The 15777-nt window shown below is 40.9% G+C and overlaps 1 protein-coding gene across 1 annotated transcript in view; it reads left to right on the plus strand.

Moving 5' to 3' along the window:
• The window catches only part of LOC306950323 (netrin-4-like), a gene marked incomplete at both ends in the record, with an annotated part of 42926 nt that extends 27470 nt beyond the window's left edge, over nt 1-15456 (plus strand). Inside the window, 7 exons of the mRNA XM_079540554.1 lie at nt 2393-2519; nt 2885-3073; nt 10307-10520; nt 11324-11460; nt 12483-12551; nt 13630-13800; nt 15320-15456. Of these exons, the coding sequence (XP_079396680.1) occupies nt 2393-2519; nt 2885-3073; nt 10307-10520; nt 11324-11460; nt 12483-12551; nt 13630-13800; nt 15320-15456 (1044 nt within the window). The remainder of the gene's footprint in view (nt 1-2392; nt 2520-2884; nt 3074-10306; nt 10521-11323; nt 11461-12482; nt 12552-13629; nt 13801-15319) is intronic.
• Nucleotides 15457-15777: the final 321 nt, after the last annotated feature.

A 15777-nucleotide genomic window follows, 5' to 3' on the forward strand; every position in this document is an offset into this window, starting at 1 on the left:
TCTTGCTCCTCCTGAATAGCCCTGATTACGTTGATCGTGATGTGTCTGGGGCTGTCTGTGGACCCTGATGCCAGCTCCCTGCTACCCACACTGTGCTCAGTGAGAGCACAATCTCTGCTATGGTCACCCTGTAGCTCCACATCCCTTCACATCCTTGCTTTTCTGTGATAATCATCCAATCATCATTATCACCTTGGACTTCAACCCTGCTTTCTAGAAGAAATTAAAACACGAGTGTAGTACCCCCTAAATCTGTATTTCTTTGTTCTCTCTACTATGATTTGATCATCTTTGAATTCCAGTGAGATCCTGAGGTCTCGTGTTGTGCACAGAGCACAACCTGCTTTGTGGACTCACCTGAGAGCTGACAGCTTATTTCAGCGGGGAATAGCAGTAAGAGACATGCCTGCAGCTGTGGTGTTGAGTCTGATTCTCACATTCTTCTTTCCCTGAGCAGATATCCCATTTCCTATTTATCTGACATTTTCCTACATATCATTCTTGTTCCTTCCTGGACTTCAATCCCTGGCTACCTTTCCTATCTCTTCCTCACTAAAAGAACAAATTGTTTCTCTTGTTTCTTACTGCTGCCTCTTCTATCCTTATTTCACCTCTTGTGTAAGTTTAAGAGGTCTCTTCACAGCTTGATTTCTCTCCCATTAACTAGTCTTTTAGTCATAGCCACTTAGATCCATGAATCACCTTTCTTGTCTGAGAAACAACTCAGCTTTCTACTTGTTTTTCTCTCTTCCTTTGATCCCATTTCTGTATTTTAGTGTCACCTCCTGTTGCATTCTCCTCTTAGCAATTTTCTCTTAAGAATGCAGTCTCCTAGATGATTCTCATTAACTAAACTTTCCTATTTGCTCTGAATAATTGTTCATGAGTGTTCACACCATCTGTGCTGTGCACTGTAAGCACAGGGTCCTGTGGAATAATGAATATTTGATCGTGTCATTCAAGGCTAAAACCAGATTGCATAGTTTAATTCTGCCATTTCCCAGCTGTACAATCTCTATTTCTCTCATGCTTTTTTTTTTTTCCCTTTTTCATATAGAATAAATGTTTATTTTGTATACCTATTTCTCTCTTTTTAAGTGAACTTACAGTGTATTTCATTACAAAATTTGTCATTTTTTCTTAAATTAAGGGATGATTGGATCCAAAATTGTGGGTCCTAGTCCATTTTGGAATGAGTTGTAAAGTTCTGATAGTCCATAGTTCATGGACACTAAAAATAGTGTCCCCAAATAGTTCTGGGTCAGGCTTACTTTTTCTCCAATCCTGGTCCTTTTTCCTGTTCTGTGGCTTCTGAAAAGGAATCACTGCTGTTAAATCTCTTTCTCCGTGGGGGGGAAGGGGGGGAACTAAAAAGCCTGGAGAACCAAACTCAAATGGGGAGAAGCCCAGTATTGTTGCTTATTGGTATTATTGTTTGTTTCTAATTTGTCATCCTATTTAGGGCTTTGAACATGGATGACTTTCCCGGACAAAGGTCTGGAGAGGCATCACATCATGTGCTACAAGCTGTATCCTCCTGAGGTTTACTGGTGTTGAGCCCTGACAGAAATGCATACCCTGAAGTCTGTGCTCAGTCTTCCGTGAGGAAGCAGCCAACCGCTCTGTGCAGCAGCAAATCTGCCAGCTGGCCATAGAGGGGCAATGGCATCAGCTGCAGCCTATTCCCTTTGCTAGCTACATGACATATCTGGTCTGGTAGGATTAAAAACCAGGGCAGCGTGGAGCAAATTGCTGCAGGGAGATGGCTTTGGGGGCAGGGGAGAGCATTCATGCAAGGGTTCTTTTGAACATTTCTGTCTTCATCCCAAACTACCTGCTACACGGGATGGGGCTGGGGGAGGAGAGCGAAGGGGAAATCTGACTTTCAGGAAAGACCATGGAGAAGCGTAACTCACATTAATGGTGAGATTAAAGGATTACATTCAATTCACACCGCAGTCAAAATGAAATCTCAGCCTCTGCTTTTTGTGTATTGTGCAGTGGCAGAGCTGTGATGGTGGGTGGTTACAGTGCTATGCATCCTCCACAGTGCACAGAGGGAACAGTCTGATTCTGGATTTTTGTTTGCCACTCCCAGTACGAGTGTCTGCATCTCTTGGAAGTAGCTCAGGATTACAGAACTTTGTGCACCACATTGAAGCCCATAGTACACACTTTAAGGCACGTTTTTACACAGTCCAAAGCTTAACTGGGCCTTTTCATTACTGCTAGTGTGATAACACTACAGGTGAGCTAAAGTCTCTGCTGGTTTCTTAATAGTGCTCCCAGCTGTGGGAGACCAGTGCAGAAATCCCTCTGCCTCCTGAGGCTGTAGGGCATACTCCACCACGTTAATGCCTGTTGCTATCTGAATGTATTCTTTCCCCAACAGGTCCATGGGAAGTGTGTGTGCAGACACAATACAGCAGGGGACCACTGTGAGAAATGCGCACCGCTATACAATGATCAGCCTTGGAAGCCAGGAGATGGAAAAACTGGGGCACCAAATGAATGCAAAAGTAAGTGGGAGAGAGCTTAATGATCCAGGGAGCCAGGGTGAGCAATCACTCCACCAGCAGGCAGTCTTCTAGCTGTGACTGCATAAATTGTAGTGTTCTGAGGTTTTTTTATACAACTTACAATCCCATCACATTGGCCTGTCTTACTGTAAGATGTGGCAGCTAAACTTCTTGGTTGGGTGTTCTTTGGGTTGGAATTGTGATTTCTTTTTTAAAGAAATATCAGAGATTGCAAGCAAAGAATATGTGCTACATTCAGATATATGTCCTCCATGATTCACAGTAGGGAAATTACACTGTTTGAACAGTATCATTTGTTGTGCCTCTTAGATAAGCCTGAAGTACATTTCTGTGTTTCCCATCAGAGTGTCGCTGTCACAACCATGCTGACAGCTGCCATTTTGATCTGAGTGTTTGGCTGGCATCAGGGAAACACAGTGGTGGAGTCTGTGACAACTGCAAGCATAACACAGAGGGACATCGGTGTCAGAGGTGCAAACCGGGGTATTACAGAGATAGAGGGAAACCCATGTCTTCTGCAGAGGTCTGCAAACGTAAGTGATTCTGTTCCTTCAGTGAAGATAAGTGAATGGTGGAAGCTCGCTAAAAGAATCAACTGCTATGGAAGCAATTAGTGGTATTACTATTCTTTGTTTGTTTTTTTATTTCTAGACCATAGTTTTCTGATTAGAAGTCATTTTCCTGATTTTCTGTGTCTAGCCCTCAATGGTATCACAATTTTGATGATAACTGCTATAGTTCCCTGGTGCATTACATTCTGATGAAAGGTATATTCTTGTGCTTGCATTTAAAATAATGTGATTCTGTTTTTCATTTGAAGCATGTTTTATTTAACTACTTCTTCTGCATCTCTCTTAAGACAGGGGATGGTGTACCTATGTGAAAGATACTCTTAAATTCTGTTTGACTGTGCAGTACAGTGAACATCAGTGTATACAGTAAAACTGCACCCCTATTGGAACAGATGAATCAGAGCTTTCAGACTTATCTCTGAATTCTAGGTGCTCTGCCCAAATTAATTGCCACATTAACAGTTCAGCAGGATGTGTTAGTAAGTAACTCAGGCACTAACATGAGTCTATAACCTCTGGATCGAGGTAGTTTGCATCCAGCCAGTCTGGAACATAGCCATAATGAGCCCAAATCTCTCTTAGTCTTGATGTTTCCTGAGTATCCTGCCAAATTTCACACTTCTTAATCCATCTGGTATTTATTTGGAAATTGCTGTATCCAAGAATACACATAAATTCATTTCTTCCTTTGGATAGTCTCCCTTCCCTCCAACTCAGACATCAGTTGCCAACACTGGGAACATCAGCTTCTGTCACTTATACTCATGCATGTTTGGTCTTCATCAAGATTTCTCTTAAGCACTCAGGATACAAACAGTCCTCTCCCTTGAGCCTAATGGCCTGTGACACTGCTTAAAGCATGCACAACACATCCCATATTTCTGCACGTTCGTATTCTTTCCAATGGAGTATCTTTCTACTTAGCTCAGACTTTCACACAACCTGTTCTCTTTGATTTCATAATTTCCAACCAACACTGACATAACACTGATCCTAACACTGGGTTGGGATGAGCTTATCTCATTTACCCCATATGCTGTAGTGTTATGATGGCCTCTCTCCAGTCCTGTTTTTATTCTGAACAGATTTGCTCAGAAGTGAGAACAGAATTTTATGCCAAATTAGTTTTCAGTCTTATAGTATCTGCAAGATTTTGTGTATGAAGTGCTTGTGTTTAATACCAGGGTGATGGTATAGAAACCAGCAACATATGCAATATTACATAACCACTAAAGTCAAGGAGCACAGGAGAAAAGCAGAGAGGAAAAAAAACATTTGAAAATACAGCTTACCTGTATGGGAAACCCTAGAATGGTCTGCCTGGGTGAAATCAGACCTTGATTCTACCTCTGCATCTTTTGTGGTCTGGTTACAGGCCTCTCTCAGTGCCTCCTGCCAATACTCTGCATAGCAAAAGAAAAACTGTTCAGATGGATAAGCAGAAATTCACCTTGTTAAAAGAACTTTATTATGATCATGCCAGTCAGCCACAATAGCATTCTTTTCACCTGGGAGGGTGCTTCCACCAGCAGCAGGACCTCAAATGTAACTGTGTGCACTCAAGCCTAGATTGCTGACATCCTGAAATTTAAATGTCTTTTCCAGATTCTGTGTACAGTCAGTGGAGAAGCAGTAGGATGTCTAAGGGATGATTTATTGTGCTTTAACACCAATGTCTATGATAGACAAGGTGAATTGCCCTCTAAAGGGTGTCTATTTATTTTCCCTAACTAATTAGGGACTAAAAGTCCCTAATTCTGGACCATTAACCTGCACTAGAGAGTTTCCATTGGTTGAGATGAATCTAACAGGTTTGATTCAGCATTATTACTAATAAGTAAGTGTGACCTTATCTGTGCATAACTTAAGTCAGTGGGACTCCTTCAGGCAAGTAAAGTCATACATGAATGCTTGTGATATTCAGGTATAAGGGCATGTAGTTCACTCTAGATAACATTAGTTTTACAGTAGACTGTATGTGCACAATGCTTGTACTTGCATAGAAACAAATGGGGCATCAGTGACAGAAAACATGGAAACATCAGTGTAGACAGGCACAACTGTTTGGGTTAGAACAGACTTAATTTGATAGAGGGGAGATTTTACCTCCAGAACCACTAACATCAGCTCCTTAAGCCTAGTGCAGACTTCATGCAATTTGTAACAGAGGCTCTCTTCTCCATCGTTTATGTTGCAAAACCTGCACTGCTATTAAGCATAATCTGGGTGAGCAAATTGTTTAGCTTGTGTGACCCTCAAAACTCTTGTTGCATGTTTTTTTTTTTAACCTTGCTAATATGTATGACCATCGGACCAGGTACATTTCCCTCAAACCTTGGCCTACTGGTCATAAGCAGAAGAACTGCCAATTCTGAACCATTACATCTGTCAGGATTTATATGTACCACTTCCAAGCCATCATCTCAGTTTGAGAAAACCACACAAAACATCCTAGGCTTACAATAGTCAGTAACTCACATGCTGGGCAAGAGCTGAAAAGCAATAATAAACTGCAAACAGCAGAGTGAATGGATGATTTTTGCCTGGTTCTCAGCTTCTAATTTTGAAGTCAGAGAAGAAAAATCTCCATGGGAGATCAAAACTTGACCCATGTGTACAGTGGATACTGAGCTGGGAAAGGAAATCTGATGAAAAAGCTGAATGAAATGCTGTGCTAATCCCTTTGAGAAAGCACGCTTGAAGAGTGCTCTGCCATCCAGAGCAAAGTCTAAGTTCAGCTGTGACAGCCCCCTCAGGCTCCCAGAAAGTTAACAGGACGCTGCCCAGGCCCAGAAAGAGTCTTTAAGCATTAGTCATAATAATGAACAGCATTGTCTCTTAATCACTGCTAGGAAAAAAAAAAGTTGTATAACAATTGGATGTCCTGGCACTATCCAAACCACCCTTTGCTGACCCTCCAATGCGAGACTGCAAAGACATTCCCTTGGAGAAAAAAAAAATAATAATAGGTTGAAATTTGACATGTAAGTGTGAATCTGGTATTCCTTTTCATCTGCAGAGATAGTCTGCCTCTGATCCCTTTGCTTCTCTTCTTCCTAGCAGCTGGAGGTGAATGAGAGCCAGGTCATGTACAGGGCCTTGTTTTGACACTGTTTAGATTTATTAAAAAAAAAGGAAAAAGAAAGAATAAGAAAAAGAAAGGCATGAGAAGAGTACCAGAGCAAAGCTCACACCTGCTTGTTATTGGGGGTGACAACACGGGATTAAGTGGTTTGAATATAGATTTGTAGGAGAGCATTGACTCAGAAGCCTAATCGTTTCCTAACCAATGATTAGAAAAGCTGCTGTATCCTTGGCTCTTTCCTGTGGCTTATTTGGAGGCTTAAAGGATCCTTCTGAAATGGCACCTTCTTTTGTACTCGCACTTTGCTTAGCTTAAATAAAATGCAGGCATGTAGACCCATTAGTAAGGCTGTCCAGGAAAACAAGTTTTTTACTCCAAGCACAAGGGTTGAAAATTAAAATGTAGCCAGATGCACATGCACACACTCTGAAAAGCTCTGCTGCTCTTCCTTTTACTTCTGAGCAGAGGCACTGAACTTTTAATTGTAATATCACAAAGGCCTGATCACATCTTGGTTCAGTCTGTTTTAATCAGCTCTGACCACACACACAGCTGTCTATCTTACTGCCTTCATTTAAGAAGCATCATCGGCTGAGTCCATCCCCACATCTGACATGCTTTAAAAACAGCTCTGATTTGTTTGTATGCACAAAAGATGCACATGCATATATTTCAGATTCAAAAGGTGTTGTTGTCTGTCTTTCATCAGTCTGCCCATAGCTGTTTCTTATGCAATATTAGACAGAAGTTTAAGGGGATATACATCCTGGTTCACTGAGTCACTTGGAGCATTTACTATTTTCCTGTAACTGGGGATCATATTTTTGCAACCAATATTACATTTTTACATCTGTGTCTAATAACATGGGGAAGACAGCTGTGCTGAGAGCGGACAGATTTATTGAGGACTGGAGTGGAGATTGCTGCATGAATAATTCATATTTTTTTTGTTCCTTGTCTCCCTCTTTTACAGTATACAACATCCAGTAGGATAACAAAAATCTTAGGGTAGGAGTGAGAGTAAAAGCCAAGAGGACGCTTTGTGATACATTGTGACTGACAGCCACTACTAATACACAGTGAAGTGTTTTGCATTACACTGCTGTCAAGGGGAGACCCATATAACCAGCCATCTCTGAGCCAGAGCTGTCTGCACACCGTCCCTAACATAATTGATGATGCCTTTGACAAACAAGGCTATTGTCATGTTGGCTGGTGTTTTGTTAGACGGGAAGGCAGATAGAGAAAACTAGGGTTTGCCAAGAGGAAAGAAAGAAAAATGAGCAGGGAAAAATTCTTTGTTAAATATTGGGAAATGTAAAAAGATGAGGTTTTGGAAGTTTGCTTTTCTGTTTCTTTCATTGTAAGGTTTATCTGCAAATCTGTGATACTAAGAAGCAGATAAAACCCAGTCATCATCAGCTGCCCCTTCAGCATGTGACATGTGAGCTCTTATTTTGGGAGTTTCCTTAGATGCACAACGATTTTGGCCATAACACTCTGTAAGCCAGACAATGTACACACCCAAGCTGAAATGCTAAATAAACACAGACTGAGTAAAGCATTTGCAAGCCACTTGTATAACTCATCTGAAAGTGTTGTACATTAATTGATTCGGCCTGCTCTCTGATCCACCAGAAGGCTGTCCCTGTTTCTAATTGGGGAACATGTTCATTTGGAACATTAGTTTTCCTGAACTGCAACCCTGAAATAACTAAAACAAACCAAAAAAAAAAAAAAAAAAAGGGCATTTCTTCTAGCTCCTTATTAGCTCCTGTCAGTGTTATAGTCACTGTCCTTCAGTACTTTCCCTAAGGGATAAGATGGGTGAAGGTCTTATCTTGAATTGGTTCGTGACAGGTAGGCTAATGATGTTAATGACTTACCCATCTGTCATGTGACCCTAACTGATAAAACCTGAACACTGGAAGATGAGAATAAAAACAGATCCAGAAGTTGCAGAAATATGAGAAAATTTATGTGAACACACCACAGGTAGATTTTAGATACAGACATACTAGGATGAAATTAGAAATCTGGATTCATGCCAACACAGATGTTGGCAGCCTCTCACTGCTTGTGGCTCAGACCTGTCTGCACTAATGGAAGCACGTGTTTCTGCTTCTTGTCCCCAAATCTAATACATTTTCAGAGTTGGATGCAAGTTAAGTGTCTCCTTTTTTAGGGTGATGTAGTCAGTCCTACAGAACTCTGTGCAGAAGTAATTCAAGTTGAGCAGCAACACATCAGAACTTGCCTTTGAAACTGTCAGTGCTAATGAGCACTTCATTGTTACACCTGCTCTCCAGAACTGACAGCAAAATCCCTGGGTTTGCTCCCAAAGTCAAGACTGCTTTGTGGCAAACAGGCGAGCCTGCTGCCATCCGCCAACCAGCTCATTGTGTTGAGTACATTGCCCATGACAGCACGCTTATTTTTTGTCCTTAGGCTATTGTGCTAGTGTCCCTTGAAAACAACTGACTGAGATCTGTCTACAGCAGAGTGTAATAATATTATTAAAAATATTGGCATAAAGAACACAGGGCATGGTGAAAAAAATAACTACATAGTAAGCAGATCATAAGAGAAATGCCTATTAAACAAAACTGCTCACCCTTTTTCTCATATGTTTTTGAAAGATATTTTTTTCTTGAGCATCGAACGTGAAGTTGCAGATGAAAGTGAATCTGTGCTTGCTACAGTTAACACTCTTTGTAGTCACGTACTCCCCCCTTGGAAAATGATGTGTGGAATCAGTGTTCATTTGTTCTGCTATCTGTGAGCTCATGAAGAAAAGTAGTTTGATTAGTAGCAATGATGGGCAAACATCAAAAGCTTTGGAGATTGTGTTTGGTTCAGATAAGCATCCAGAAGGCTGGCCCCTGATCCAAGCTATCCAAACACCTTGGGTGTCCAGCATTTAACTGAAAAGCTCTATTAAAGCAGGTCTTTGCCACAATATTTTTATTTCCTCCCTTTTACAGATGGATGATGTAGTGATATATTTCCTCTTAAGACACTGCTACAAGGAAAAACCAGGGCAAGCTTCTTTGTTACTATAAAAAAAGAACTGAAATACGAAGGCCTGGGGTTCAGCTCAGTTCCCATTTTAATCAAATATGTTTGAATAGGAAAAATTAGTGGGTTTCTGGCTTGTATTTTACCTACAGAGAGCCATTGGCACAAGGCTCAAACATCTCAGTTAACATATTCCCTGATGAGGAGGAGTCAATTGAGCCTGGCTTTGCACCGCCAGAGATATAAATAGATACAGATACGATTTTCTACCTCATTCCCTGATGCTGTCACATTGGGAAAGTACTGGTAGCATGGGACTATGACAATTTGCTGTATTTGAAGGCAGTATCCCATAGGAGCTGTAAGTATCTGTTTTATTATCAAGTTGTCTTCAGTTGCTCAGGCCAGTGTTAAACTGGCCATAGCATTAGGAAGATCTCTTGTATTTTTATCCTACTGCTATTCAGCTACGTGTAAAATACATCTAGTGAGTTTAGAGATCCTCTCTCATTCTGTTTCCTATTCTTTTAACAAGTTTATTTATAATAAATGCCATCAGCTTTTCTATATATGTATAGTACTGCACAGTAAAACATCCCCCAGAACTCACAAGGAAAGAAATCTGTAGATAGTGTAGAAGCAGACACTGAATAAATATTTCAGATTGTCTGAACCACCTGAATAAGCCACATCTAGCTCCAGAGGAAGCACTAGCTTTGTCTAATGCTATTCCCAGGAAAGACTGCAGGCAATAGCTATCATTTGGGACCGCATCCATGCTAGTGAATCTTTCTGCAAGCCATTTGAAAAATGAACGCACGGCTTCTACTGCTTCAAAACCCTGTATGTTCCAGATTTGTATACAGGAAAGGATTGACCTAGCTGGATTTATCTTGCTGTGCTTAATGAGTTAAAAAGATAAAAAATACTGCAAGTGTAGGTTACCTGTTCTGACATAATCTACACTGTTCTGACATAAAACCATTGAGCATCAGGAGGAGGGCAGGAATTTAACAGCTTTGCAAAAATGTCACATGACCAGATGAGCCCTGGGCACATAATCTCAGTCACCTTTTACCATATCTCCATAGCTTGCTCCTGCCAGCCAATGGGTTCAGCCAACGCAACGTTCAGCCGGAGCTGGCGATGCCACCCCAAGACGGGATTCTGCTACTGCAAGCCAGGTGTGGCGGGCCCCAACTGTGACAGATGTCTCATGGGCTACTGGGGCTTTGGAGAAAATGGCTGTCGTCCTTGTGACTGTGCCAGAGACTGCGACCAACATACTGGAAGCTGTTTCAATGGGTAAAGAAGCCCTCATTTGAGTTCACTTTGAGATGGGATTCTGTAAAAATGAAATGAAGGTTAAATGAAATATGGCAAAAATGACAGGAAATGGAGGATGCTGGAGGAGGCCAGGGGATGCATATAATTTGAAAAGGTGTTTGTAAGTCATAAAAGGTCTCTTGGATTCCATTTGATGGCTAGCACACTTGTAAATCCATTGTATCCAAGCCAATCTTGAAATGATGACTTTTGCTAATAAGAAGCAACACCACAACCCCATAGGAGTCTGTACAGTATTCCTAACTACATCTGTTTGCCTTGGAAATAAATGGGAGAGTCTGGAGAGCTTGCTTCTCCTCTGTGCCCAAAGTGAGTTTCAAGGTCTTTCTTTTATGTCTGCTGGGCAGGTATATGCATCCCAAACATGCTTTAATCTCAGTACAGAAATCCTACGACTTACTGGCTGCAGTTTTATCAGTCCTGTAAGTGTCCTCAGTTCCTACTGACATCAGCAAGTGATCACTAACTTAGAATTACTTGATTCAGAAAAAAGTAACAAAAATAAAGCCCGAACCTATGAACCATCCAACCAGAAAGAAAAAATGACAAGAAGGCCTCAAATGTAGTTATTTAAAAACAAAAATGCTAAGTCAGCACTGGTGAGGTCTAAATAACAGCCTAGATGTTATGGTTTCTCTACAAGAAGTGAAGTTTTGCTCTTACACTTCCAGCCTGAAAGGAGAAAGCTTAACTATTTGGATGCAGCCATAATCTGCTTCTCTGTGTCCTAACCAAGTCTTCTCTTCTTTGTGCCCTTCCAGCTATGACAACGAGCCATTCTTTAACATCCCCATTGGGGGACGAATCCCTGACCTTGTGCAAACACCAACTAATGAGAGCGAAGATGAGTGGAAATGGAATGACCACGAGCAGGGATTTTCTGCTCTGAGACACCCAGGTAGAGCCCAAAGTCTGGGAATATCCAGTAACTTCACTCAGTGCCAGCTCCTTCTTCTTTTCACCCTGACTCAGACTCTGTCTCATCTCTAGCTCTACTCTGTCCTCCTGCTGGCAACATCTCTTGATATGAGCTGTCACTGGTTATTATACCTATGTTGTTATTTTCCAAACAAGGTTCTGCTATTCAACTTTGGGTTTTGGAAGCCAATGAATCATAAGTAAGATTGTGTGAAAAATATTCTCCATCTGTATTCTTAATTATTGTCATAATGCTTATAAATTTACTCAGCTTCACCTCAATCACTCAATGTGTTGTTCAGTGCTTCAAATGCTGTTTGTAAAAAGACTGTGTCAGCCATCACTGAAATGAAGCCACCTCTGGGGTGGAACAAAAGCGATGTTAAGAATAAGGTATCCCTCATTGCACAGCAGCTCAAGACAGAAAGTAAAGAATTATTATACTGTACCAAGATAATGTCATCAAGTAAGCAAGGTTACAGAATGAGGTAGAGCCTTTAATACTTGAAATGCTGTCAGTATTGCTTGCCACAAGTGAAAGTCCACATTTACCAGCATCAATGACTTCAGACCCAGAAGTAATAGCACCAGCTATTGTATACCTCGACTTTCCTGAGAGCAGTATTACGTTAATAACAGTGAGGTTCATCATTTCTTAGCTTATAGGATCAAAAAAAGGATATTATTACTTACTTGATTTAAACCTGGATCTGATTCTAATAAAAAAATCTTTATTAGTATTAGTTTATTAACTATATAATAGACACCATGAGGGCCTCATTTTACTTGACAGCACTGTTCAGATCTCAAACTAATTATTATACTACCTAACAAGAAGCAGATTTGCAAATAAGTGAGCTCACGCTCAAGGACTATTCAAGTCCATCCAGATTATGGGAGTTACATACATAAAACTTTATAACTGAATAGCATTTGCTTCTCTTCCCTCCCTCATTTCCTGGCTCTTCTCCAACCTTTTGTATTTTGTGATTCTTCTGCTAGAAAAGTGTGTGTGCAAAGAGAAGGTGCTTGGAAGCGTCACTGACTTCTGTCAAATGAAATACGCTTATGGTAAGTGCCCTCAAGGGATGATACTTTCACAGCGTTCTTTATGCATGTTATTTGCTGTTAGCTGATAGGAGTGAAAAATTACAGAACTGGCAAAATGAGGTTGGATTTCTTCTGTGCTTTTTGTATAGAGACATGTCCAACTTCAGACCAGAGCTGATCAGTGAATAGCTTATTTCACGCCAGGCTCTTTGGTGTCTCCTTTCCTCCTTCACTTTTTACAGCAGGAGTGCAAAAACACTAAGTCTGTGGAATGACTGACCTCTGCCATTGCTTCTGCAGTCATTATGCAGGCTCAAATGCTTGCTTACCAAGAATGTATTTAATACTGTGATTTATCAACACCTGATTCATGCCATCACATGAAGCAAGAAAGGAAAGCTTCAGCATCCAGAGGTTCAATACGCTTCTGTCATGACACAACAAAGCCTGCTCATGGGACCAAGCTGGATGAGTCTACCCTGCCAAAAAGTTATGGGAGCCTATTAAATTAAAGGAAATCTATCATGGCAACCAGATGTTAGGCCACAGAACAAAAATACTTTTTCTGGTTTGTTGTGCAATCATGGAATTTCAGCCATGTGATACATCTGACAGGAAACTTCCTGACTTCCTTCCTGTGGAGCAGACTGTCCCTTCCCACTGGACACAAATATAGAAAGGCCAGTGTTAAAGCTATGCCAATTCAAGACGAGTCTTCAAACTGTCAAATATAAGGCACAGAATCAGTGTGCTTCAAATCAGATTATTAGCCGCTGATCTGTTTTTACACCCTTCCTCTGTATATGTACAGTTGTTTTCTGTAATCTCCAAATGTCTGACAGCAGTCCATTAAAGAATAGTTGATAAATACCATGCTGAAAGGATCAGTTACTTCAGCAAAAAAAAAATTCAGTTTTCCTTCTCCAAATTTATTTGGAAGGAATCATGACTGAAACACACAAGCACTGGCACACACTTTTGGTACAACTGCAGTGTTTTTCCATGTTCTTCCAAGATGTTAAAATTCTACCTGTTAGCAACATAAAAAAAATCATTTAGAAATTCTGTGCTGGTTCCATCTTGATATGTTTCTTGGCAGTGATAAAAGCAAGAATCCTGTCGGCTCATGACAAAGGGACACATGCAGAAGTTGTTGTGAAAGTGAAGAAGGTCCTGAAGTCCGGTAAAGTGAAAATTGCTCGGAGCAACAGAAGCATTTACCCAGAATCCTGGACCAACAGGGGATGTACTTGTCCCATTCTCAATCCTGGTAAGAACAAAATGCTTTTAGCACTTATTCTGTGGGATGAGACTCAGGCTGTTACGGTGCTCATCAGACTCATCCTCTGCATCTGCAATACTGCAAATCAGGAATAACTCTTCTGAAAAGAAGGAAGTTACACAGTATGAGAGTAATGGAGATAAAATCTAGCTGGAATAATTCACTGTGGTACAGCAGTTGCAGGTAGCGTAAAGCACAGTGAACCCACTTCTTTCTGTTGACTACTACAATAAAGGACAGAAAAAGTAATTCCAGATTTAAACACAAGTACAAAACACATTTCCTTGTGGTGGATGTAATGAAAGGCAATAGATGGGACGTTTCTTTATTCACTGGACAGTAGCTAGACTGAAACTACTTTCAACAGCTACTGCATGAGCAGTGCAACTACCCAAGCCAACAGCTTGCTCCCCCTGTAAAAAGTGCTGACAATTCATTAGGAACATTGGCTACAACTACTGAACACTTCTCATTCATCTCCATCAAAGAGATGGAGTAAAAAGCAGTAAAAAGCATTTTCTTATCAGATAACAAAGTCATACAAAGAAAAAAAATCAAGTCACCCTGGAGATGTTTCACTTTTTTCACTGCTATACCAGAATACATAGGTGCCATAATGAACAGCCATGTCAGCTAAGCTGCACATGGCATGGAGATTAATCTGGCCCTTTAGGCTGCTCACCAGCCAACCCCCCCATGCAGCTCTTCTCAAGCACTTCAGTAATTGTGTTTTTGTTTCCCTCAGGAACACTAACAATGTGATCTTTCTGTTGCCAAGATTTTCAACTCAGTTTCTTCTTGTCTTTACTCCAAAAGTTTCATTCCACAGATGGAACCTGAAGAATTGCTCTTTGGCAGTTAAGTGGGTGGATATAAAAAGGTTGTCTGCCTTCCGTCAGGATTTCTGTACTAATCTCAGCTAAGGTCAAACAACCAGGGCACAGTTTTACAACAACAAGTAAAATTAAACAAACAGAAAGCATGCAAGTAAATATGCAAAACAAGAGATATAAATTTACCTATTCTCTGTGTAGGACTTTAAAACACTCTTCTTCCCTGAACACATAGGCTGCTGAAAATATAACTGAATACAGAACCAGTTTCCATGTGTATTGGGATTGAATTTTGCTACTCACGTCTATAAAAGCCAGGAGCAAAGCTACTACAGCACACAGAGTTATGCTAACTTAGAACAAGAGTCAGAGAGTTGAGACTCAAAGTTGGTTATCTGTGCATGGTGGTGGTGAGTCTGCAAGTGCTAAGCCCTTCAGAACTAAATCAACCTGTAGTTGTAATTTCTGCATGTAATCATCTCAGCTGTTACTCCAGGAGTGAGCGCTGACAACGTGCACATGAATGAGTGTGTACACGCAAGACTGCATGTGCACAAACTGGCATTTAAAAACGGCATGAACCTGGCTAAGATGCCACTTACAAAATCCTTACAGAGTAGAGAATTTCTGCATTTTTCTTCTACTCAAGTGTTTTTTTCTTTCCTTCAAATTAGGTACCGACTATCTGATAGCAGGCCAGGAGGACTCTAGGAGCAGCAAACTTCTTGTGAACATGAACAGCCTGGTGAAACCCTGGAAAGCACATCTGGGAAAACAAGTGGCAGATATTCTTCGAACAGGGTGCAAGTAACTTCAGCTTCAGAAATTACAGTGATGAACTTTGCCTTTTAGTAACACTGCAGTGAAAGGTGTAGCTAGCTCCTATGTTCCCAGTGAACGTGCTCCTAGCTGAAGTGACGAAGGTGGGCTCACCACCCTTTCTCCTTTCATTTCCGTAGAGAATGCTGGGACATGACTGCTTTTTTTCCAAAATGCACAGACTTATCACATAGCATCATCCATAGGTTACAGTTTTTAATTTCAGCCTGATTCCGTGTACCCAGAGAATCATTTTACAAGGCAAAACTGAAGGTATGGATGCTTCCACACTTCCAGTCAGAGCCTGATATTA

The sequence above is a fragment of the Tetrao urogallus genome (genome assembly GCF_951394365.1).
Source record: "Tetrao urogallus genome assembly, chromosome: 10".
Taxonomy (NCBI): domain Eukaryota; kingdom Metazoa; phylum Chordata; class Aves; order Galliformes; family Phasianidae; genus Tetrao; species Tetrao urogallus.